The following is a 24385-nucleotide window of genomic DNA, read 5'->3' as shown; positions in this document are numbered from 1 at the left end:
AATAACCTTATATAGTAAATCAAGGTGGTTAATGGGAATATGTACTATTGCATTTTACAGTATCCAAACAAAAAACAAAAGATATTTTGCAAATATACAAACAAGTCTAAGTGAGATGATACCATCTCTAAATGCTAACAAGATTGTACCAAAGACAGCAGAACAAACTAGTTTTGAACATCATACCAACTAGGCACTCAAAATTTAGGTGAAATTTAAGCATATTTACAATATAACCCAATATAAACTATAACAGTTACTGAGAGTATTTCGTATTCATCACAGCGCGCTTTTTTTGAATGTATGATGTGCCCTGCAAAACAAAGCTTAGCAGTCCATTATGCTTACAGGAATGCAACTAGAAAATACCAGTCTGATGTGTGTTCAATAGTAATGCAACAGGAAAATACCAGTTTGACCTGTTCAATGAATAGGAATGCAACGGGGAGATACCAGTTTGACCTGTCCAATGGGAATGCAACGGAAAAACACCAGTTTGAACAAACTGAATAACAAATTTGAATAACAAAGTTGATAAAATGGGGGTAGTGCAACGGGCGAAGAACAGCAATTACGCGAATGCTGCGAATATGCTACCTCGCTTCCCTACGTTCCCGCTCATCTGATACCCTATAGTCCCCATTTCTCTCCCTAGAATCCCTGCTACCTGCTCGGCGTACATGTTTATCCCTGAAATTCGCATTCCGTCTATCACGGCTTCTACTCCGGCTACGTCGATGAGGTGATCGGCTTCTTTCGCGCGGCCGTCGGTTAGCGTTCGTATCGCTTTTAGATTTTTGCAGTCTTCTACTCAATCGTTCAGCAAGGCGTCTGTCTCGGCGATTGTCGCGATCCTCTCGGCGATTACCACGATTCTCTCGGCGATTGTCGCGATTCTCTCGTCGGGCTATCCTTCGTTTGCGCCTGTCTTCATGCGAACTACCGCTATTACCACTATCGGAATCGCTGCCAGTGCCGTCGTCAGACTCGCTGCCAGTTCCCGACGAACTGTGTGATTTGTCGCTCCCAGGACTGCGCGCCCGTTTCGTCGCTTTTTGACTTTTACCGTTGTCTTTTCGCGTCTCTAGGGACTTGCCAGACTTTTTGCCTGAGGCCCTCGCTTCTTGACTATAAAACGTGGATATCAAGAGATTCAACAAACTTCACACACTTTAGTTCAATTAACAATTAACCATGCTGGGTTTTTTCGGACAAAAACGACCTCGCTTTTGTTCGTAAACGAAGCAAAAAAGGCAAACACAAGAAGGAAAACGTGGTGTAAAAACCCCCAAAAGTTTTCAGAAGTGAATAGCCAAACATGCATGGGCTAGTGTACAACCCTCAGCGCCTTTGAATCCAAAGAAAACGAAGAAAAAATTGACACAAACCTTTCAGATTTCGTGACTCCGTTTTTCTTCACATCTTCGCTACGAGATTTTGAGCTTTCGCAGAGTGGAGATGGATTAGCGCTTGGTGAACCTAGTATGATACAACACCATTTAGTCAGATTTCGTAGAGTTATTAAACAGTCCCAAAAACTTAAAGACGAGAAGGAACAGGATATGACTTTCATACCAGGACGAGAGAAACTATCACCACTCGTCTTCTTTGTGAGTTTATTATCATTCGCACTGGTGGCTGACTCGGTGATCTTCTTCGCTTTCTTTAGTCTACCAACAGCGATATTTAGAGTATGCAGAGAGATCTGTTGAAAAAAAAGGAGAAGAAATGTTTGTAAGGTGATCCCAGGGCTGTATACAGTGAACCTGACTGCAGTGACAATGACAATGGTTGTAGACAGTGCTTGTAGGTTACTGGTGCCAGACTATGGGAACTATTGTTAAACTGACAATATGTCAGTTATAGTCCTAAGGATTGCACAATTGTAAAGTTTTATTTCCGTCGAGAAAGGACTAACCTTTGGTCGCTGATACAACTTCAGCAATGTAACACACACATCCTGGATAAGTACGATCGGAAACGATTGTCATGGAGAAAATTCAATCCACATTGATTGGTAAACTGATCAAGCGATGACTAACCTCAATATCCTCCATAGTGCTATCAAAAAGCTCCCACCAAGGAGGACGAGATGGAAGTGGAATCTTAGAAAGAAAAAACGGTATTTAACTCTGTCATATTCTGGAGTACGATTAACAGGAAATTTCCTATCATATCCAAGCACGTGATGGTACAATTTGTTACCTGTAATTGTCGAGCAGAAAGAGATATACAAGCACAAGCGATGGTCTCAGGTTGATAACGGACAAAAACGTTTGTTCGCAATGCGTCATTCATGTAGTTCCTATACATAAAAAAAATATGAAAAAAACACTTACACTTGCGATTTTCTTCTTTTGGTATATGCGAACGAGCGACTAGTTACGAATGCTCTGATGTATACGAGCTCTTATTTGAACATGCGTAACTAATTCACTCGTTCACATCTATCAAAAGAAGAAAATCGCAGCAAAAATCGCAACTGTTTCAGACGTCCAACTTTTCATACGCCGAACCTAATCTGATGTTAAAGTCTTATGTCTTGATGTTTAAGTTCATTTGCATTTGATTTGGCACATGAAAAATTCGACTCCAAAAGTGTAAAAAATAACATCCTTGTGCACAAGGAAACAGTGAGGCTGAGGCACTACCTACCAAGCTTTCTGAGCTAATTGTTGGTTTTTCTCGCATTCCAAAACTTGCAAAAAAGTAATGACAACCTTGTGAGGATGTTTTATATGGACACAGAATCCAAGCTCCTAAATGGATTATAATATAGAAAATATAGCAGTTTAAGCATCAATTTAAACCTACAAACACACAAAAAGTATAGCATTCACGCAGGTTTCCATTATGCTATTGTCACTACCAAACCTAATTTTAATACAGTTTACAACAGAGCGAGGTTTAGTGGTAGAAACAACAGCATAAGCGAAAGCTTCCTTTAATGATCTATTTAACCAATCTATTTAATAGTTGTTTTAACAAAATAATTCTTCAGTGCACAACCTAAACTCAATTTAAGTAATGCTCCAAAGACATCATTCTTAATGAAAGGGAGTTGATACCCGCTGTTAAAAATGTGTTTCCAAACCCAAAGGCAGTCAGTATTTCACTGTCCCATTAGCAAGGAGCTTGAAACTATAATATATTTCCACCAATCTTGAGGTTGTGGGGGGGAGGGAGCCAGTGCTTTTAACCATGAGAAGTTGTACCTTTATTATTTGTCTCTAGCATTGTGTAAACATTCTGTCAGTGGATGTCTTAAGTTCATAATGCACAGTAAATCACCTTAAGTATTCTTCTTTCTGCTTTAATAACTAAATTCTTTAGGGCAAAATATATGTTTCCCATGTATTCCATCGGAGCTATAGGTCTGTTCGTAGAAAAAGAAAGCACAGAAAAGACTTAATGCCACTGAAAAGAACATAATACTTGTATAGTATATAATTTGGCATTTTCTTTTTGTAAAATACTCCTGACCTAAGAGACAGGCTGGCTGCAAAATAAAATCCAAATAGACTCAGACAGTGGAAGTAGGGCTTCATCTCACAATATAGTAACACTTGGTAATAAAGTAAATGAATATATCATAATAAACTTTAGTTAACTAGAACCTAAATGCAAAAAAATTGGCAATCATATGGTTAGCAATATAAAAATACCAGCATAATAATTCACAAACAATAAATCACGCATATTAACAATTAAGTAATCAACACAGTTGCAAAATCCTTCATGAGATATGTTGACAACAGTTCATGCTTTGATTGGAACACACAAAATTGAAGAAGTGAATACAATGAAGGATAGAAGGCACAAAAAAGTGACACACAGGGATAATTAAAGGGGATGTAAGAGGCTATACACCTTTTAGAGAATCTCAGCACTCTCTCCCCCAAAACTCCCAAATTGCAAGTGAGAGCCAAATTCATTCATGCTAGTGGCAGGATTTCAAACCTCAAGGATAAAACTTGTCTCAAGCCTCATTAGTGTCACAGGGTACATACAAATGATCCTCTTCATTCAGGCAATAAACATTTCTAGGAGAAGCCAAGAAGGGCATTGTTGCACTATCGGGTTGGCCAAGAAATACCCACCTTCACACCCTTGGTTACCTGTATCCACTTTCTTCCAATTGCATGTTCCAAACAAACCAAGTGTTGTCATTATACCAGCCACAGTCATTGGCCATAAATATTGTTTTACAGAGACTCTCTGATAACCTATTAGCTGCCTGTTTGCTTTCTCCTTTTTTCACAATTAATTTATTTACACTTAAAGGTGTCTCCGTATAGTTGCTAGCACAGATCACAAAGCAGAGCCAACATGAGCAATAATTAGCAACTATTTCAAGAAATAGGATTATTTCTTTTTTATTTCGTCACATATAACCCTTTCTTGATAATTTGCTTTCACTTCAAGCAAAAAATCAAAATAATGTTTGCATTTTTTAATGCAAACTAAGAAATGTAATAATGTAAATTGTATTTTTAGCATAATTTATTGTCACAATATCAGAACAATTATGGAATTAAGGCATAAAAAGTGAAGATGGAAATTAAGCTACAAAAGTTTATAGACAGAATATCAGAAATTGTTAAGATAAGATAAAATAATTGTTAAGATTTCATTTCAAGGTATGTATGAAAGCTTGACTCCAGCAAAATACAAAATCAATTGATACCACACTTTCAATCAATACCACACATGCTTACCACCACTAAAAACCAAGATGCCATGAGGGAACATAATTGAACCAACAATAAATATATTATACTGACCATTCCACTTGAACCAGCCATTATCCAATCCCAGTTCCCAGTTGTCTTTTCAAAATGTGAACAACAGGACGGAGTTTGGCATATTGTCTTTGATTTTAAAATAGAAAGAGATTGACGTCAGACTGGGTTTCAAGGTGCAAGTGTGACGCACAACTGTATAATGTATAAAAGGGGAACTCAGCCCCTTTCTCATTATATCTTATTTCTTTCTTGTTTTCTTCTTTTTTTCTCCACACAACATTCAATGTCATACTTTGACATTTTCAAGTTATATTATAAAAATAGTTTCAACATTGTTGAGGCAAGAACACAATGCACAAAACACAAATACATTTGCTGTGACTTTTTTCTATTTAGGAGATTTATCTTTATTATAAGAAGGTGAAGTACAGACATGTAGAAAGGAGATTGTTTGATGAAATCAAAGCAGAAGACAAAATATACAAAAATATTACCATTGTATAGTGTTACTATATTGTGAGTTGACGTTTGGGAGGTGTTGCTAATACTTACTCAATGAATAACATGCACTATGCATATATATCATTTCTAATATCATTAAAAGCCGCCATGGAATGAAAATGTACATAAATATGTACATGAATGAATAAAATACAGCCAGCAAAGTTTGGTTAAAATTTCAGTTTTTCATCACATTTTTCTTCAAATTTCACACCGGAACAAAAATTAGAGCAATACTTACTTCATATTTCTTCTTTGTTTGATATGGTGAAAAACGTTGATGACATCTCGTATTCTTCGAGGTGACTCCTCGATTTTTGCGGCAAGAAAAAGGCATGCCATGGCATACACCTGTTCAAACGGGCAGAAGAATATCGTCTGGATTATGGTGGACTAGGCAATGGTTTGAAATGACATATGTGTCGTAGTTTTAAATAAGATATATACTGGTGTGTATGTATAAAAGCATTATGTAGCAATGTTTTTATGTACATATATATGTATATATAGTAGATTATATGCTGGGATATTATCTCAAGAGAGTTTAGACAAGTACCAGGTAGTTTCCTGATATCATATACTTGGTTACTACAAAATGGATGGGAACAATGCACTTTAATAACAAATCTTGTATAATTATGGCTGTACATCTTGTATAATTCTTCAAACTTCTTTATATCTTGTATAATTTACAACAGACAATAGCTGAGATTTCTGCACTTAGATTCGACTATCAATATGGACATTGTTTGAATATGAAAGTTAGGAAAAACATATTATACAATATAAACTTTCGACTTCAAGTGCATCATTTTAACTACACTACATGAAGATTTTTACAAATATTCGTAAAATAGATATTCTTACCTCAACATCGTGGCGAATGAGAGATTTTGAATAATAAAATCGCTGAAATAGAACCTGGCCTGTCGCCATTGCCACCTACATATTCAACACGAAAAGATTTAGCAAGAAAAATCTTGGCTAAACTCTGAAGGGAACTACGTCTATAAATTTCTTTATAAAAACGGAAGCGAATTACGCAGGAATTTTTTAAATAAAACAAAACGATTCAAATATCCCCGAAAAGATGAGAAATATCTCCGTAGAGAGAAATGTAGCACTTCTAGCACACAAATCTGGCAAAACTGTACGGTTTGTAAGTCTGTACGAATGCCTGCGTATTCGCCTCGAAAAAACGAAAAACTACCGACATTTTACACTTTACCTGAGGTAGTTTCAAAAGTATTCCTCCAGTTTGAATATACTCGCAGCCAACAATTCGTACCTCCGTTTCCAGTTCGGTGCTAAGTCCATCTGAAGCCGAAGGTGTCTTTTCAAGTTTTTCTGCAGGAATAACGCAGTTTTCTAGCGAGATTTCCACGTTTCCGTAGTCATATACCTTTCCCCGAGCGGACGCCATTTTTACCCCAGCGGCAGCTGAACGTGCAACGAACGTTTTTCCGCTTTTGAATGCCATACAATTCCATCGCTCGTACGAAGGCTCGGCACGGCAAGCAACCGGAAATTGTCGCGAAGTATGGCAAAGTGATGAAAGTTTTTAAAAAAATATTGAGAGCTTTGAGACACGTTTTGAGATGAAAAAAAAGAAATTGTTAGATGAAAAAACGAATTGATGAAAAAAAAATTGATTGGTGAAAAAAAGAAATGGATATATGAAAAAAGAAATTGATGGTTGAAAAAAAATTTCATCTACTGATTTATTTTTTCACCAATCAATTTCTCCACATTAACCAGATTGAGCGCGTTTTACAAGAGCTCTGGTACCAACATTTTAAAATTGCGAACCTGGTTATGGATATATAACCATATTCACCATGATTTACAAAACTTGCCGTCTCGAAAACAATATCAATGTGAAAAAACCACATCATGATCAAGCAATTCTTCTTTGCCCGGTGCGGGGATTATTTTTAAAAGCACAATGCAATATATACAATATTATATGTCATATAAAAGCTATTAAGCCTACTATAAGATCAAGCAGTTGTTATGCATAAAAATATTTCCGTAAGGAAGTTGCAGTCTAGCATATAAGATACTTGCTACATTCATTTCCCCCAAAACTTTTTGTTTTTCGCATCTTTTGAAGTTTTTCGTTTCAACGGTGGTACAATCGGGGCACTCTTCCCCCCACCGGCCTTATCACTGTCATCACTGACCACCTCCTCGGCCACGTGACGAGGCAAACTCTGGAAGGTTGGGTCCAAGGCCTCGGCAATGTTGCTAAAGTGACCACCAGGCTCCTGCTTTGCGTCATTCGAGTCCAACATTTGCGGCGACAGAGCGCGAGTCTTTGCACCACTTTTCGCTCGCCAAACCTCCTCGTAGGTCGCCTGCTCAGGGCTCCTTCGAGCCCGTCTCGGTTGTTCCCCCCGTTCAAGTTCACGCTGTCGCCTCGTATCAACTCTTTCGCCACCGCTTACCGGGGGGACATCTTCACGTCTGTAATCATCGACGGCTTCATGGTACGTTGGAAGATTGCTTCGCTGACCTGATGTACCCTGAGTAATAATAAAACAGTAGAAATTTTGGTTAATAGAGATATGACCCTGAATCCTGAGACGTTTTTAACGGTAACTATCGGGCTGTAAATCCCTAGAAAGCTAGTCCTCGGTGTCAGTAACAAAGTGCTATCTCTCTTATGAGATACATAAAAACCATTACCTCGTCTCTCTCAGGAAAACTCTGTTCCCTTCTCATTTGTTTTTCTCGTCGTCTCTCCGCTCTGGCCTTTTCTTTACGTTGAAGATGTTTTGCGATCTCCTGGAAAAAACAAATACGAATTTCACGTACCAATCTTTTACGCAATATCATCTCTAGTTTTACTCCTGGCTTTCTGCACAACAACCATTTGTTTCCTTCAGTACAATGACTCACATTCAAACAGCAAATCAAATGCATTGAGAACTTACCCTATCTTGCATCTCGATAGCTTTACGATAATCTTCATGCATGCTTCGCTTTTTCTGAATTTGCTACCAAAAATACAAATGTATTTGAATGAACATCGGTTCTTTCTTCACTCGAAAATGAAGAACTGGGATTGAACACAATTTAACCAAACTAAAAACTTACATCATCTTCTTGCTGCTGAAGAAGTTTAGCTAATTCCTGTCAAAATACACAAATAGAACTTAGTCTTAAAGAGATATAGTCTATGTGATGTCATGTCTCATGTCCAACCAATCCTAAACAAACCTGATCCCGTTTCTCCATATTTTGTCGTTTCTGTTCCTCAGTCTGTATCTCATTGTGTCTGGCGTCAATCGCCGTGCCATCCGCCAAAACAATGATGTCATTATTTTCAGGTAATGCGATGACTTCATCGCCAGATCCGACGTCATCTCCCGGGTCATCTTAATTAAAACACGTGATTACGCATCAATGGTTATAGCAGAAATGATGACTATGAAAATGACGGGATATATAATATCCTTATGTATTTTACAGGGTGTCTCAAAAAAAACGCAACAACTTAAATGTGCAAGACATCAATACAGCTCTAAAGCACAATAGATAAGCACCTCTGGGAATTGAACATTTTCAATCCTTCTCTTAATCCTTCATTTAAAATGCTAAAAGTCATTTTAGCTGAACTGTGGTGCAAACCCGAACAATATTAATAGACTTGCATATTTAAGTGGTTGCGTTTTTTTTGAGACACCCTGTATAACATATAACGACGTAAAAAATTACCTAGTTCAGCTTCTTCCAACTCTTTCATGATCCTCTGCAGTCTCCGGTGTTCCTCTTCATCTCTTGCTATCCTTTGCTGTCTCTTGTGTTCCAGGTATCTCATTTTCTTTTCCTCGTCACGTTGTATTTGTAAGGCCATTTCCTGTGCGGAGAATATTCAAGTATTCAAGCCACAAGATAAGATAGATGCAAGATGATAAAGTGGAGATTACCTCATCTTGTATTTTTTGTATCTCCTGTCGTGTCCTCAATAAATTCTCCTGTGCATTTTAGGGAAAAATTTGAAATTTCAGTCAGTTATTTATCTCTGCAACCAGGATAGTTGTTATTCTGTTAAATTGTACAACAGCAAACAAAATCTGAGGCTTCTCTAGTTTTCCATCCCCATCTAATCAACAAACCTGTTCTTCAATTCTTTTTTCCAATTCTTCTGCGAGCCATTCCTTCTGTTCCCTAGAATATTAAAATTTTTCATTTGCGTTTTGAAATTTAAAGTAATTGGCTCATGCTGTGTTATTGGCTCATTCTGATCCCTGAATTTGTATTATATTGTTTTAAATCTGGGAGTTAAATGAATAAATATTTGAATAAGTTGTTTAAACAGTCTGACAGATCACATTCTCAGGAAAATAATTAACATTTCAAAGACAAAGCAAGATCTCTAATGCTTGTGTAGGAAAGCATCTGTTATTGAGCAGACTTGCTCTACCCTGTCAGATACACATGCCTGTAAGACTGTGGGGGTGAAATATTAAATATCTTTAATCAACAAGATAAAGTATGGAGAATGCTTTACTTTGAGGCTGGACGTACTCGAAAGATGGCATAAGACTTACATTTCAGTAACACTGTTGTCAGAAAGTATTCCCGCACTCCTCACTTCCTCAAGATATGTTTCCTTAGCGGTCCTGACACCAGCACGCACTGATTTCCTTTGCTCCTTATTGCGCGAGACATGATTCTTATCTGTATGTGAAAATCAAAACAGGCATGAACTTGTTAGACAAATTCTTACAAAGGCCAACTGGTAGCAGATAATTCATATTTCCATTGAAAATGCAGTCTCCAGCAACTAGACACATATATACACATGTATGGCCTGGACACATATATACACATGTATGGCCTGGCTTGCCATGGTAGTAATACAAATAAATATCTACTTACATTCACTTGACTGCAACTTTTGGGCATAGGCTGTATCTTCGTGAACTTGAAATTGTTGTAGGACTAAAAGATTGAAGAATACATTAAAATTGCCCATATTTGTTTAATGTTTTGGCAATAGTCAAATGGTAGTTGTTGTGTACAGTAACAAGACTTTAAACAATAATTTCCCAAAATTGACTTTCCAACATTGTACAAGTATTTACACCCTGAAGCATAACTTTTGGGCATGTTTGTGATCAGGATAACAATATTTAATATTTAACTACTAGCAAACAGCAATCGTTTTTCTAAAAGATTAATATGAGTTATGCCTCACAGCATGACATCAATAGTGAAATTGTAAGACTCCTTCTTCAAAAACTTGGCCCTAACTCACTAATACTCTGACACTTCACTGAATGTAAATGTATTTTACCCCCTCAAAAGCACTTGATATTAATAAGTAAATCATATTATTAATATTTTGACAGATTCCGACGTGCTTTGAGCAAATTTGAAAGTGTCAATATTGAGTGGTTATAATGCTAATAATTGGCTGGGTTTTTATAACGACATTTGTTGAAAACTAATCTAATCAGATACAAACTTTTTAATATAACCCGGACGACAAACCTGATTAAACAGATTTTAATAAGGACAATATTACACCTAATGCCATTAAATCTGACATTCAAAGACTTGGCATGTCACCGAAAAATATCAATAATAATTTATATTTTATACTAAAATTATACCTTCCCCCACTTTGCCTTTTTCAATCTCATCTTGTCCTCGAGTTTGCGAGAGAGCCTGCACCTCCATTCTACCACGATCGCTCCTAGTTGCCATTTCACAGGGAACTTATCTCATAATTTGTGAGCAATAGTCACTTTTTTTAACCATCTCTACTGTGTGGGAAACGACAATAACAACAAGAACCGGAAGTGCTTTGCATATTTGCAATTAAATATTCGAAACCTTCGATTCCGCGCTTCCACCTCATGGAATCGAATTTGAGATTTTGTCGAAAGAAATATTCGAATCAGATAAAATAATTCTTTCATTCATCTCGTTTATATCGCTTTGGATGTAGCCAATCCATTCACCACACCGCTAAATACAAACATAAAAACATATGTCAACTTTTAAAGAAGCAATATTATGTTAAGAAACATTAGCAAAAAATGCATGTAGATACAGACGAATCTCTACCCCTAATAATGGAAACACATTAGAAGATAGTATAGTAAACACCATGGATTGATTATTTTTATGTTTTCTGGCCATTTCTATTTTTATTGATAATTTTGATTCATAAAAAGATGAGTGCAATATTGGAAGAACGAGAGAAATTGTATAGGCTTATCATAAGGTATGGAAGCATTGGAATCGGACGTTTTGTAAACTGGAAAAATCTTGTCACATGTGGCAGTGTTTGAGCTTTTAAATAATATTTTGTCACATGTCCAACGTCATCAGCATATATAGCGTGTCTATACGGCCTTTTGGAGAGATTGGGGTATTAGAGCAAAAATCAGACTTGGGGCCCTTCTTCCATGAGATGAATTTAACCCTCTTTGGCCCACCTGGGGGACACCTGTCCTCCCCTCTCCCCATGCATTGATATACATGAAATGACAGTAAGCTCAACTGCCTCAACACATGCACAAGTCAAATCCAACATGGTCATTGCCCCTAAGACCTGCAGTAGAACATAGAACGCTGACATGTTCTTATCACCTTCTATATTGTAAAGTCAATTACGATATGATGGACTGGAAGATGTTGCAATGAAACTTACACAAGATGTTAGACCTAAAGCTCCTTGTCCACCAAATGCACATCTTTTTCAACAAGTTAGTAAAGCCAGGAACACTGAAGGTACAACCTGCAATGAATTTAAATTGATTTCCGACCATTCAGTCTAACTTCCAGATAGCTTTAAAATATACCCATTCTGAAGGTGTAACAAATAACGGTTCTTTTCTAGATTCAAATGTAGACCAATCAAGCGTCAAATTACCAGGACTCACACCACCAGTCAGTTCTGGGATCAGAGGATTTGACTTGGAGTCCATGCCAAAGGGTAAAATACCAATATATAATATGAAATAAGCATCTGTTTCAGTAATTATTAATGGAAAATATGTTGATGATGTTTAGAAGGCTCCAAAGCTCCTGAAATTGGAATGTACGAGACATATTATGTGACAGCTCATAAAGGACCATGCAGAACTGCATGCTTTACGGATGATGGTAAGTAGGTTGCATTACAATACCTTGTAAAAGTAGATGGTTGAATGACTGCATCATTGCCATCATATGATCACAAATCACAACAGGCACGATGAGAGGAAACAGTAACTCTCAGCTTGATCCTCTCTTTTTTCCTATCCTGTTGGCATAATTTCCTTGAAATATTATGCAGTAGAATTATTCACACAGAAAACAACTCTTATTTTTAGGTAAACTTATTGCTACGGGATCATCAGATTGTTCCATCAAAGTATGACTTTGTATTTCCACAAATTTGTATTCCAATCTTTTTTCCAACAAAGAGCCAACATAATACAGCCTTTTATTCTTCCATTCACATTTCAATTGCAGGTGCTGGACGTAGATAGGATGATAGTTAAAACAACCACTCCCAGTTCAAAAGACCATGGAATGATGGGGATGGAAAACCATCCAGTGATTAGAACATTATATGATCATGCAGATGTAGGTGTCAGTTCAGATGTAGAGCATTTGAGATCTCTAAGATCGATATCTGAAATTGAAGAACAATTTAAACTTTTCAAATAAGAAGTGTCTCTCCTTCTCATATTAACTAAGTTCTGCTTTGGTGCTAATGCTGTTCAAATCCTATTGATATCCCCAAAACATTACAAATTAACTTTTAAATTTTAAGTAGAAAGTATGCAGGGCTGGCACTTCTTACATTGATTCCAACTTCACTTCAGGAAGTAACAGCGATGGCTTTTCACCCATTTTCACCCATCCTCATCTCGGGAAGTCGAGATTTTTCAATCAAGTTCTTTGATATCTCTAAACCCTCCATAAAGAAAGCATACAGATCAATACAGGTATAGGGTTTTTATTGAAAGAGTTTTCATTGAAAGAGTTTAGAAAATATTGTACCACAGAACATGAAAAACACTGTGTAAAATTATCATTTTAAGGAGGTTGAAACGGTTCGAAGTTTATCATTCCATCCATCAGGAGATTATATTCTTGTCGGTACTGACCATCCGACTAGTAAGTTTACATCTCACAGCTTTTGAATGTGTAATATAGTGAAGTTATCTAAGGAATGATAAGAAAACTGCCTAAACAGTAAAAATACGAAATGCCACATACCCATGTTTGATTGCAAGATCCAAAACAGCAGGAGTCTTATCCAAGGTCGTAGAGATTACTTGAGCATGGACCTGTCCACTGTTTTTAGCCAAGCACTGAACGTCTTTTCACCATTTTCTTCAAGTACGGTTATATGAAGTGAACACGTTACAGTGTTACGTTGCAAGCAACCCGCGAGAATATCACAATGGACCCATAACGCAGGTTAGAAGAATACAGTGCAACTGTAGGTTTGAAATTCAGAGCCATAGTTGGCGGTATGGTAACACTACATTGGTTCAACTCAACTCTAGGTCAGTTTTTCACCGTCGGGTCATCTTTATGCATCAACAAGTAAAGATGGTGCGATAAAAGTAAGTTTTAATCGACTTTATCTATGCTTTTAAACATTTGTGTTCTTTCAATCGTGATTCATGTCAATTCATTTCTCTAAGGTTTGGGATGGGGTCAGTAATCGATGTATCTCAACTTTCCCAAACGCTCACAACGGTAACGAGGTAAAGCAATTGATTCTCAAAAGCCTCCTTGTTTTCTTCTCATGGACATGCTATATTTCTCTGCGTGTTTTACAACTTATTTTTGTCCTTGTGTTTTCGTCTAGGTTTCCTCCGTGAAATTCTCAAAGAACTCCAAGGTTATTATTATCAATGCAAACATATTACCTAAGTTGAAGAACTTGAATAAAAAACTACATTTTCAGTGGCAAGATTTTCACTTGCTGATAGCGCTATCGTCTTTTAATAACTTTCGGATGATTCATGCGAAGTTTCGAAATATTATGCATATCAAAGTCGTGAACTAGGCAAGACTTTTATATGATAATCTTCAAAACATTTTCCCGCCAACCTGAAAACACACGATACTCCACATCATAGTCAACAAAATTTATTATCTTGCATAGTATTTACTCACCAGTGGCAAAGATTCGTTGATATTTCTTTGGGAACTATCTACAGGTGAGGAAAATCATTGAATGGTTAAAAATGGCATACAATTATGCCAAGGATTTTATTTTCATTTGTAAAAATATTCTCTAGGTCGGGCAGTCAGCATGTACACCGGTGCTAAAGTTGCTTTGCAGCATGCTGTTGGTGCAACGTTCAATCACACCGAGGATTACAGTAAGTGAACAATGCATTGTATTCCATTGTATGAAGATGGCTTATATTAAACAAGATATTATTATACTGTCGTGGTTCTCTTTTGTCAACCTAACTTTTGACCTTCTTTAGTTCTAATGCCAGACAGCACTGACTTACACAACCCTAAAATCACGTGTTGGGACACAAGAAGCACAGAAAAACTTAAAGTACTCAATTCAGGTATGAGGTGATGTGCGTATATATATGGTATGGTATGGTGTGGTGTGGTGTGGTGTGGTGTGGTGTGGTGTGGTGTGGTGTGGTGTGGTATGGTATGTGGATGGTGCTTGGATATAGCGTGGTATGCTATAGTTCTGTCATATGAAAATTCACTTCATTCCTAGGTCATACGAATATTATCGGTTGTCTTCAGCACTCCCCAAGTGCCACCGCCTTCATTTCATGCAGCGACGACAATCGTGCTAGATTCTGGTACTCAGAAGGAATATAACGTTTCCGTGATAATCCGACGTGGATACGATCATAGCAATAACGTCACACTAGAAGCTGTCAGTTGCGTGTACAGACGCGTGCAAAAACTGATTTACGTTTTATTCACTTTTTGTGAAGATGAATACGTCTTAAATTTTTGCATGCAAATCTTGTAATTTATTGGTTGGAAATAAATAATAAATGTTGAGTAAAATACTGTGAATGTGAATTGTGAAATACTTGATGATATAAACTAGTGTCCTAGACCTGTAGTGTCTTTTTCGCGAGCTTTACTGGTACACGGCATTAAGTTCAATAAATCTTTAGCGTCAGTCCGATGGTCAGTCATTTATACATTAAAACAGTACTCGGTTATATTTATTAACCTCATTTATTCCAGACGATCTCTTTCTAGAAAACGAGACCGAATGTTGTTTCCACAAAGTGATACCTCTTACTAAATCTCTGTGTTAAATTGAAGCATATCAAAAGATAATGATGATGCGGATGTTTAATTTTGAAGAGTATATGTACCTGATTTCCTTGCGTTTTGGTCTTTTGGAGAACTTGAAATCTTTGCCGCATGAGTTTTTTAGTAATTTCCAAGGAACTTTCGTCCTGTGAGATCATTCATTTCAGTTAATGTAACCGATTTGATAATGGAAAGAGCCGAAAGACAAGATTTGATACAGAACCTAAAAATAAAATGAAATTCAATCTGAGATATACTCCTGGTGATACTGAATTTTTGCCCGCATTGTACGCGCAGAATGTAGATGAATGAAAGTTTGGGAGCATTATTGGATTGACTTGAAAAATCTGCGTCTCTTTCATACAAAAATTTTTTGCTCATTTCGATTTGCAAATGAACAAATCTAGGGATTTGTACTTAATCTAAAAGTTGACTTAGTCTTAAAACAATATGACAATCGTCGCACTTATGCATAAATGATATCATCAATGATTCGTGCGTACAAGCTGCTTTAGAATTGAAAAGAAAAATAGCAATAGAAGAATATGACCATGGTCGTATTTGCCATTTTCCGGCGAATATGACCATGGTCGTATTTGCCATTTTCCGGCGAATATGACCATGGTCGTATTTGCCATTTTTTTGTTCTGGTTTGGTTCTGTTGCTGATGGAATGTGTCAGGCATTATAATACGGAATTTTTACAAGGACACACATTGTCTTTGGGTTCAATAATCACTTGGTCTTAGAAATTACAACGTGAAATTGCAACGCATGCAAGCATATAAAAAAGAGCATAGCCATGCAAAGCACGGTCCGTCAGTCTCTAGCCTTTTTTAATAATATAATATAAGCGTTTTCATATACTTTATAATAGAAACAATAATTATTTTAAATAGTCAAATGAAAATTATATTAGACATTTTTGTCCATGAGGCATGATTTTTAACTACACCCATTTCCATTTACAAGGACACATTCGCCTTTTACAAGGACACAAAGTGTGTCAAAAACACGCGTATTATAATGCCTGGAATGTGTTTTCGGCCCGTTTTTCATCGATGATAGTTCTGCTTATTTTTCAATAGTAAGACAATAGTAGAAAAGCAAAGTGGTCTTGGTAAAAACGAAAAAAGACTTTCGGTTTTGACCATTTTTCATCGAAAATACGCAACATTAAATCAAATCTCTTTCGAACTCACCCATGTCTTCACGTTTTACCAAAAATGGCAGATGTTGATTTTTACGACATCCGGCAAATGACGTTGTACATATTTTACATGCTTGCCTACATTCAGACAGCAGCGCGAAAATAAATAAATAAGGAATACACACAGACACCCTACCGTGAGCAGCCTTTCTGACAACAGCTCTTGTGTTTCGCCGCTCAAATTTTTGACAATATCATAACGACAGCAGAGTAGTAATATATGGTGCATTTAGCATGACAACCCAACGCACGACGCTACACGTTATGATCAACGTGCCGGCGAAAAGCTATCAAAAAAAGGTACCGCCACCGACAATGCCGAAGCCAAAAGCCAAACGATTCACGCCAGAAGAAAGCAGTGAACTAAGCTTTCCCGCTCCACCACCAGAAGCGTTCGAAGACAAGACAGAACCAGCGAGTAACGCGCCAAAGGGCGCGGCCGAAGATGAACTCGACAAACTAACCGATTTACTTATGAAAAATCTCGAAAACACAGACGATCCGGACTTTTTCGGTAAGGAAACTTTGTTGCTATATCTTCATGCATAATCATTAAAATAACAAGTAACATGTATCGAACAAGTATATAATATCATAATAGCCCTGTCATAACACATGTAGGTTCTGCTGTGTCTAGTATACCTCTACCATAACTGGCATTGTATACGCAGAAGTGGCTAGATCACATATTTTGCCCCGCCATGTTGTAAATTGCTCATTTAGACCGTATACACTAATGAATACCCGTTATATCTCCGCCATATTCCTCATCTATAGCCCTATTATTACCCTGTCAAAACATATGTCTGTGATAGTATATTTTATACCACCCCAACCAAACGTGTCACTGTAGCACAATAGTGAACAAATATTGCGATTCATACAACAGACTTAGGTTTGTTATATGTTTGCTAATTTATGCAAATAGATTAAGTGTGCTGAGTGCCTTGTCTTTGATTGTACAAGGCGGGCTAGTTCGTGTTTGTTGGTGAACAAAAACAGCGGTGATAGGTTCAAAATGTTCGTATGCTGTGCTATCAGATGTAACACATGTTACAACTTGTTGTAACAAATTTAATTTTTCAAAAAATGTTCTTGAAACAAATAACATCAATGATAACGTAGGCTGTTTGGTACGTGCAATTTGATACGTTTAGCATGTTTTTTACATTATGAAGGAGCTCAGGTGATTTCACTCCTTTATTCATCGCTGTTCTTTTAACCACACGAACCAGCCGTACAGCCGCACAACATAGTGAAGTTATCCAATCAGACAAAGTTAACTAGTAAAGATCAGCTGCAGTATGCCTATGGGTGTATTTTGCATGACGATAAGCGTGTGGACGGACGCTTTATACATGAATGAACTTCTCTCGGAAGCGGGAATCTCGCATTTTCGACAATGATACAAATGCTTGCGAGTCAACTTACAAACAGTTTACAACTCGAAGGAGTTAAATGAGTATGCAACGTTAGGTGTGAAACGACCCATTAGACCGTTTGAACGTTGGAACAGGAGTCACACATGAACTAGTCTAGTAGGAAACCATGATTTACGACGACTATTATGTTTAACGTTAGGTATGTGTTACAAATGCGGGGACAAGATCTGTGGTAGCAAGTCCGGATGCAAAGCTATGGATAATCAGTATCACGTAACCTGTTTTGTTTGCGACACTTGCGGTAAGTCGGTAACCAGGAGGGGCGAGGGCAGCATCTCCCATCTGGCTGTTTGCGACCCCCCCCCCGCCTCCCTCCCTCTCCACTTATCGCCGCTGAGAGTAAGACCTTGAGGAGTATGTTTCACCACGTTGCCTTATTTATCGTTCCAGGATGTCAATTATTAAATATGCCTTTTTACCAAGTTGAAGATAAAGTTATTTGTGAACCTGACTACATGGTAACGGATTATTTGATGCTGTTTGTATAGACTTAGAATAACTAGCTTTTATTCAGCAATGTGCCCCTTCCCAATCTGAAAACTGTTCTTTACTTTCGCTTAGAATACTTTGGAAAATTGTGTCGTGTGCAAGAACGTCATCACGGACCGAGTTAGTGTTTCACTTTTATATTTAAAAATCAGTTCTTACGTCTGTGCGCAGGCTATTCTTTCAGTTGCTCTATTTTAAAAGCGTAGCCTGAGGCATGATTTCTGAAGGGATGTGAAGAGTGCCCTTTTTAAACGCATTTCTCGCTGAATTAACAAACAAATATCTTATAGATTCTTCGTGCACTAAATGTTGCTTATCATCCGGAGTGTTTTATTTGTTCTGAGTGTGAAATCTGTCTGGATGGAATCCACTTTACTTTAGACGCAAATGACAACATTCATTGCGTCAACTGTTACTACAAGTGAGTTTGGTTGAATGAATTCACTTCACATGACATACAATCCAGAGACAATCTAGAAATGGTTTGGGAAAGAACAATTTACCGATTTTTAACCTGCATCTGAAATTTTACAGAAAATACTCTCCAAGATGCTGTGCTTGCAACGACCTTATTCTACCAGAAGAGGTTAGTGAAAGGCCAACGACCTTGAGGACCTTTACTATGAGGAATGTTTGACGAAAAATCGCACTTAATTGTTTAGGGTAAAGACGAGATTGTTCGTATCGTATCCATGGAAAAGGACTTCCATGTTAGCTGTTTTAAATGCGAGGTGATTATAATCTGCTGCATTATCTACTATATTCAACACTCACTTTGTATTAGTATACATGACCGGGCTTGCTGATTTAAGTCATTAAAAAACCCGAGTTTTATCATATTCTACTTCAGGAATGCGGCCTATTGCTCTCATCAGAAGAGGAAGGACATGGCTGCTACCCCATTGAAGGTCATCTACTCTGTCAACCATGCAATGGCAAGCGTGTTAAAGAACTGACTAGACAGTCTGGTACCACGCAACATCCGCTGACCACAGAACTATAGATTACGTCTCTTTATATAATATATAGATTATGGTACATGTGTGTTTTAGTACGAATTTCTAAGATTTTAATACTGCGTATATATAGATGAAATTGTTTTGCGTGAAAAATGTGAATAAATTCAAATAGAGACAATAAATATTTTTCAATTTAGCAGCCACGGTTGAACTATTTCCAAAATTTTGCAATGTGATACTTCGATTTTGACGTGTCAACACTCATCTTGGCTCCAAGTTGTTACGCATACTGAGCGAAAAACTTGGTAACGAAGATGAATTCACACTACGCTAACTAGCCCAAGCTCTCCCCGTGTAAACTTCAGGACAGGTTTGTTTGGTATGGTCTTACACCACCGTGTACAGAGTTTGATAACAAACCTTGGTCAGAGTAAACGTGGGATAGCCTGGTTAGTTCGCTGAGTTTACGATGGTAATGATGTCAACTGTACATGCAGATATACAAGTGTGTTAAAAATGCAAACACACAAAACTATTAGAATAATTGCACCATAATGTAATTTGAATAAAAATTAATACTTGTAGGAACTATATAGAAATTTATTTGAGTTATTAGATAAAAGTATTAATTTATCTTGTTTTTTCTGTTCAATATGTATTCAGATGCGCAAATATATATCTGTAAACCGTAAACGTAATATACTAATTCGCTTTGCAAATTGTTTAAAGCCAAAGGCACGTTATACGGATGAAGTTTATGTTTTGAAATTTTGCATGCAAAGTAATCATGAACGTTGTTTCGGACGGAACAAGCTCGCGGAACTGTAGATGAAATTCCTTATCAAAGGGATCCTTTTGAGTTTTGTTGAGAAGAAAGGCACAGTGAAACTACTATCTTATCCTCTCCAACGGCCGCTCCTAATTCTCAATGGCGTTTCAGATTTAGTTTACCTCTTAGCTTGTTAACTTTTCTTCAGTTATGTTATCTCGAGCCACTCCTGAACGGCGATCCAAATCAGGTCAACACATTCCCCAATGTTTCCTGGTTTCAGTCTTAGCCCTTGTCCATTCAGAGTAAAACGATTTCATTTTATGCAATATGAAAAGTTTATCTTTGAAAGAAGCTGATCATAGCGCCATTACACAACTTTTTACGAACTTTGCTGTATGGTGCATTATCGGTAATAGAGTGTCCCAACTCCAAAAAGCAAAAATTTGAAATTCAAATTCGTCATAATAAAGTGATCTTATTGTTCTAAAATACGTTTTTATTGATACGTGACAACTGACAAGCAATATGGCTTGTTTGAATTTCAAAGGCCGGCCGGTCATATGAGCTATAATTATAGAATAAAATTTGATTCCCATTGTGTTAAAAACACCAATGACTTTCAGGGCTCCCCTTGCTTCGTTAGAACCAGTGCATTATGATGAGATCAGTGGGGATTTTGCGTTGGGTGGGAAACTCATGTGTCCAAAAACTACATCACTAAAGTCAATGTTTTAATTCATTTTTCTATCGTTCATTTTATACAGTTTATACTGCTGCCACTTTTCAAAGTCTTGAAATAGTTACTTAATAGTTACAAATAACTTGTAATAGTTATCGGTGACTTAAAACAAAAATATCGTACATATTCTTTCCGAGTCAGTGGCAACAGCTACGGTTAATATATTATAATTTATACCGAGGTTCTTGAATTTATGTACGCGGCTTTATTTACATTCGAGGCAAAGGTGGGTTCGTTTTTGTCCGGACAAATTTTGACACAGATTGTGGTTTAGCGACTTTCTTAATTTTCTTAGCCTGCGAAGGCAACAGAACGGTAGAGTGTCCGCCTAGACCATTATACCCGGTACTAAGTCGACCAGGGTTTTCTAACGCGACGTATGAACGCTTGCGATTCCTTTGCAATGCCCCAGGATGAACAGGAGATGTGAAGTCTGCCTTCGGTTTCTTCAGCATGGCGCTAAAAGAAATCCAGATTATTGCACTCAATATGAAGCGGTTGAATACAGAACTTTTGAACAACATTAAAAAACAAAATACACTCTGTTCTCAGATTTTATACCTTTTCCTTTCCGTTCCGCCATCTGTAAATTCTACGTTTTCATCAATATCTGTGTCTGACGACAGTATTACTGTTTCATCAAGGCTCAGAGGTGCAGGACTGCAAGATTTCATACGGGAATAAACTGAAGGTTATTCACGTTACTTACGGTAGTTTTCCAAACCCTTTGCAAAGCAAATCTCACCTTTCTTGAAGCAACCTGTTGATTAATGTTCCACGGGGGCTGGAGGTCGCAAATGACTGTTGCATCTTGTCAACTTTCTTTTTCAGACTCTTGTAGTGAAAAAAACGGGGATGATGATGATTCACTTATTATTATTTATAGGTCAGTGGTTGTGACGTATTTGTAGACAACGCATGCTTCTGATTGGCCAATGCACCAATACGTCAGGACGAGGTTCTGCTTCTTACGTATATAGGTCTTAATCCTACTCACAAGTTTCTCTTGTTCAGTTTCTTTTAATTGATCTTGTAGATTTTCATTATCTTTAGTCAACTGGTTACATTCCAATTCCTTCGCTCTTAGCTAAAAATACACGCACAATGATCAATATGGACAAAGGCTCCGGCATGATTGAGATAAAAACACTTCAATTGACTATGTATTTGAGTGAAAATTAGGAAGCATTCACTGTTCAAACCATATGTTATTGAAATGAAAGTTCCAACTTACATTATGTTTCAAGGAATGAGAATCTCTTTCCAGCTGCACCTTCTCAGCACTTGCTTTCTTCTTTGCCTCTCTCATTTTCTCATTTTCTCTAAACCAAATTTAACAGAAGAAGGCAGTGTTATCACTATGTGGATATTACATCAATTTTATTATAATTCAAGCAATCATTTAACAACCTTTTCATAATAACAAGTTGTGCTGCCAGTTCACTTGCAGTTTTGGAGCTAGTTCCAATATTTCTTAACATATCTTCAGCTTCTTCGCTTGTACCATGCAGCATTTTCCTAAGTCTGAGGGAATAAAACAAAACAAACTAGAGCTCTAGAAAGGCATAAAATCTAGTTCGTGACTGTAACATGCTAAGATGGGAAATGTAGAGTCAAGCAATCCAGCACCTTTCCAATTCCTCCAAATTTGTTTTTAATAACACAACCTTTTTCTCTAGTTTTTCAACATGTTTACTTTTCCCTTGAAAGAACTGAATTTGTTTCTACATAAAAATAGGAATATAATGTCTGCAAAACAATGTGTTAAGCACCGTGTTAAACATTTTGACATTTATAAATTATAAAAATTTCATTGGAAATACTGTAACCCATTTGGAAAAATCAGAACCTTTAGTGTTTCTTGTATTGATTTCTCATCTCTAATGTCTTTCTCGTATTTCAGTACTCGACACTTTAAGTCCTCAATTGTACCAGTGGTATCTTTGATAGATTTATTGAGAGATTTGATCCGAGCATCTAGATTTAGAGAATTTAGATCAAGAAATTTGTGCTGGACATTAATGCAAACATTTATTAAATTAATTGCAGTTATTTAATTTCACAGTTATATAGTACAAGATATTACCAATGAAAAAAAATAAAGACAAAGAGAGTGGAGCAAAAATTACCTTTTTCAAGGTTTAAAGCTGCTTGCTTTCTAAGCTCATTCTACACAAAATAATGAAGTGATGGTAAATACTGTATTGTGATTGAAAACAACATTACTCTAGATGTGGAGACCAGTAAAATCCTCTGCTTAAGCCCAAACCAGATTCAGCATGGTGGGTTAGCTAACTAATGGGTTAACAAGAGACAATTAAAACATCTATGGTAGTGTGTACATGATGTATACATACTACACAGCCAACACTTACTTTCACAGTTATTATATCATCTGAAGAAGATGTATGCTCCTGAACATCACTGAAAAAGAGTCTGATATTCTGTGGACAAGGCTTACGACATGTAGGGCATGTGCGACTGCGTTTATGCCAAGTCTCTAGACTGAAAAAGGTAAATTGTATTAATTGCTTGGTCCAGAAAAATCTGGGATAGCTTTTCTAATTATCTTGAATAATTTATAATAGGAATACCTACCAATGATCATGATAGACATGGCCACCTGATTTTCAAACAGTTAAAGAATTAAATATTTGCAACGGAAATATTGTAAATGATTGAACTGGCTTGAAAAAGGCAAGTTCGTGCAGTCACAAATATTCAAATTATGGCGCCACATACATTTAATCATATCACCATAGCCTAACAACATAGCACTACAAATAAAGATTTTGTGATCCAGTACAATACTTTCAACAAATAGCACTTCATATTGGTGAAATTTTGAAAGATTATAGTGATACATTATACAAATAATACAATCTTTATCTCACGAAGGATACAAGGGCAGGCAGCCAGATTATTCAATGTCAGGAAATCAGTGCAAATCGTACAAGGAGAATGGAACATTTCGCTTGCAAATCCTTTTAGTTTGAACTATTTTTCTTCCTCATCATAGCAATATTTATAGCAATGCAAACTAAGATATGGATTGGAATTGTTTTGATATATATTTGTGCGACTTCTTTGTACCGAGTGTTGGTAAAGTGTGTCGGTATAATATGAATATGATTGTGACTGCTTAGTTGCGGGTTGTGCAGGCTATGCCTTTCCGGCCTTTTCTATATAGGCATCACTGACAGAATCGAGTTTCAAATTGAATCCGAAAAACAATCAAACCAACTTAATTAACT

The 24385-nt window shown here is 36.9% G+C and overlaps 5 protein-coding genes and 1 long non-coding RNA gene across 6 annotated transcripts; 2 read left to right on the top strand and 4 right to left on the bottom strand.

The window, feature by feature from the left end:
- Positions 1–7: 7 nt before the first annotated feature.
- Positions 8–6702, bottom strand: LOC114518362 (cyclin-L2-like). Its single transcript, XM_028538342.1, has 11 exons — positions 6475–6702; positions 6114–6188; positions 5488–5597; positions 3292–3376; positions 2656–2759; positions 2206–2305; positions 2043–2105; positions 1919–1960; positions 1576–1705; positions 1389–1479; positions 8–1128 (listed from the first exon to the last, which is right to left on the bottom strand). The coding sequence occupies exons 1-11, from the start codon at positions 6667–6669 to the stop codon at positions 594–596; spliced, it is 1530 nt and encodes a 509-aa protein (XP_028394143.1). The 5' UTR covers positions 6670–6702; the 3' UTR covers positions 8–593.
- Positions 6703–7142: 440 nt separating this feature from the next.
- LOC114518371 (trichohyalin-like) lies at positions 7143–12566 on the bottom strand. The gene is made up of 14 exons (XM_028538351.1): positions 12395–12566; positions 12139–12293; positions 11917–12003; positions 10871–11228; positions 10134–10196; positions 9803–9932; positions 9368–9419; positions 9179–9226; positions 8967–9108; positions 8469–8626; positions 8346–8381; positions 8183–8245; positions 7935–8033; positions 7143–7771 (listed from the first exon to the last, which is right to left on the bottom strand). The coding sequence occupies exons 4-14, from the start codon at positions 10962–10964 to the stop codon at positions 7319–7321; spliced, it is 1338 nt and encodes a 445-aa protein (XP_028394152.1). The 5' UTR covers positions 10965–11228; positions 11917–12003; positions 12139–12293; positions 12395–12566; the 3' UTR covers positions 7143–7318.
- Positions 11322–15264, top strand: LOC114518372 (cleavage stimulation factor subunit 1-like). Its single transcript, XM_028538353.1, has 16 exons — positions 11322–11487; positions 11872–11996; positions 12106–12201; positions 12279–12371; positions 12581–12621; positions 12723–12836; positions 13079–13201; positions 13298–13373; positions 13600–13679; positions 13769–13828; positions 13910–13972; positions 14077–14109; positions 14377–14431; positions 14513–14596; positions 14708–14797; positions 14962–15264. Exons 1-16 carry the CDS (start codon positions 11438–11440, stop codon positions 15066–15068), a joined length of 1290 nt encoding a protein of 429 aa, XP_028394154.1. The 5' UTR covers positions 11322–11437; the 3' UTR covers positions 15069–15264.
- Positions 12795–13739, bottom strand: LOC114518373. Its single transcript, XR_003686472.1, has 3 exons — positions 13476–13739; positions 13057–13163; positions 12795–12885 (listed from the first exon to the last, which is right to left on the bottom strand). It is a non-coding gene; the product is annotated as an uncharacterized LOC114518373 (long non-coding RNA).
- Positions 15265–16770: 1506 nt separating the features above from the next.
- LOC114518460 (lipoma-preferred partner homolog) lies at positions 16771–20253 on the top strand. Its single transcript, XM_028538448.1, has 8 exons — positions 16771–17244; positions 18312–18413; positions 18563–18630; positions 18734–18781; positions 18952–19082; positions 19196–19247; positions 19324–19392; positions 19512–20253. The coding sequence occupies exons 1-8, from the start codon at positions 16965–16967 to the stop codon at positions 19662–19664; spliced, it is 903 nt and encodes a 300-aa protein (XP_028394249.1). The 5' UTR covers positions 16771–16964; the 3' UTR covers positions 19665–20253.
- An 869-nt stretch (positions 20254–21122) lies between these two features.
- LOC114518283 (E3 ubiquitin-protein ligase TRAIP-like) lies at positions 21123–24247 on the bottom strand. Its single transcript, XM_028538246.1, has 12 exons — positions 24035–24247; positions 23730–23754; positions 23507–23636; positions 23261–23300; positions 22981–23108; positions 22761–22855; positions 22542–22655; positions 22366–22453; positions 22129–22218; positions 21877–21965; positions 21693–21791; positions 21123–21590 (listed from the first exon to the last, which is right to left on the bottom strand). Exons 1-12 carry the CDS (start codon positions 24099–24101, stop codon positions 21341–21343), a joined length of 1215 nt encoding a protein of 404 aa, XP_028394047.1. The 5' UTR covers positions 24102–24247; the 3' UTR covers positions 21123–21340.
- Between the last annotated feature and the right edge of the window lie 138 nt (positions 24248–24385).

Source organism: Dendronephthya gigantea, unplaced genomic scaffold (assembly GCF_004324835.1).
Source record: "Dendronephthya gigantea isolate DGI-Jeju-01 unplaced genomic scaffold, DenGig_1.0 000010F, whole genome shotgun sequence".
In the NCBI taxonomy this organism is placed as follows: domain Eukaryota; kingdom Metazoa; phylum Cnidaria; class Anthozoa; order Malacalcyonacea; family Nephtheidae; genus Dendronephthya; species Dendronephthya gigantea.
The sequence above is the reverse complement of the archived record's forward strand: the minus strand, read 5'-3'. Positions and strand labels throughout refer to the sequence as shown.

What these genes read in the sequence shown, in the direction of transcription:
- LOC114518362 (XM_028538342.1), bottom strand. Translation starts at nt 6,669, where the DNA reads ATGGCGTCCGCTCGGGGAAAGGTATATGACTACGGAAACGTGGAAATC. An exon ending in TTTCTGCTCGACAATTACAG is followed by an intron (nt 2,106 to 2,205) that starts GTAACAAATTGT and finishes TTTCTTTCTAAG; the next exon opens with ATTCCACTTCCATCTCGTCC. An exon ending in GCACTATGGAGGATATTGAG is followed by an intron (nt 1,961 to 2,042) that starts GTTAGTCATCGC and finishes GTACTTATCCAG; the next exon opens with GATGTGTGTGTTACATTGCT.
- LOC114518371 (XM_028538351.1), bottom strand. Translation starts at nt 10,964, where the DNA reads ATGGCAACTAGGAGCGATCGTGGTAGAATGGAGGTGCAGGCTCTCTCG. An exon ending in GACAACAGTGTTACTGAAAT is followed by an intron (nt 9,420 to 9,802) that starts GTAAGTCTTATG and finishes TTAATATTCTAG; the next exon opens with GGAACAGAAGGAATGGCTCG. An exon ending in AAAAAAGAATTGAAGAACAG is followed by an intron (nt 9,227 to 9,367) that starts GTTTGTTGATTA and finishes TAAAATGCACAG; the next exon opens with GAGAATTTATTGAGGACACG.
- LOC114518372 (XM_028538353.1), top strand. Translation starts at nt 11,438, where the DNA reads ATGAGTGCAATATTGGAAGAACGAGAGAAATTGTATAGGCTTATCATA. An exon ending in AATTCTCAAAGAACTCCAAG is followed by an intron (nt 14,110 to 14,376) that starts GTTATTATTATC and finishes TATCTTGCATAG; the next exon opens with TATTTACTCACCAGTGGCAA. An exon ending in CAATCACACCGAGGATTACA is followed by an intron (nt 14,597 to 14,707) that starts GTAAGTGAACAA and finishes GACCTTCTTTAG; the next exon opens with TTCTAATGCCAGACAGCACT.
- LOC114518460 (XM_028538448.1), top strand. Translation starts at nt 16,965, where the DNA reads ATGACAACCCAACGCACGACGCTACACGTTATGATCAACGTGCCGGCG. An exon ending in AGACGATCCGGACTTTTTCG is followed by an intron (nt 17,245 to 18,311) that starts GTAAGGAAACTT and finishes GTTTAACGTTAG; the next exon opens with GTATGTGTTACAAATGCGGG. An exon ending in TTAGCTGTTTTAAATGCGAG is followed by an intron (nt 19,393 to 19,511) that starts GTGATTATAATC and finishes ATTCTACTTCAG; the next exon opens with GAATGCGGCCTATTGCTCTC.
- LOC114518283 (XM_028538246.1), bottom strand. Translation starts at nt 24,101, where the DNA reads ATGTTCCATTCTCCTTGTACGATTTGCACTGATTTCCTGACATTGAAT. An exon ending in CATGTCTATCATGATCATTG is followed by an intron (nt 23,637 to 23,729) that starts GTAGGTATTCCT and finishes TACCTTTTTCAG; the next exon opens with TCTAGAGACTTGGCATAAAC. An exon ending in AGCTTTAAACCTTGAAAAAG is followed by an intron (nt 23,109 to 23,260) that starts GTAATTTTTGCT and finishes CTCTAAATCTAG; the next exon opens with ATGCTCGGATCAAATCTCTC.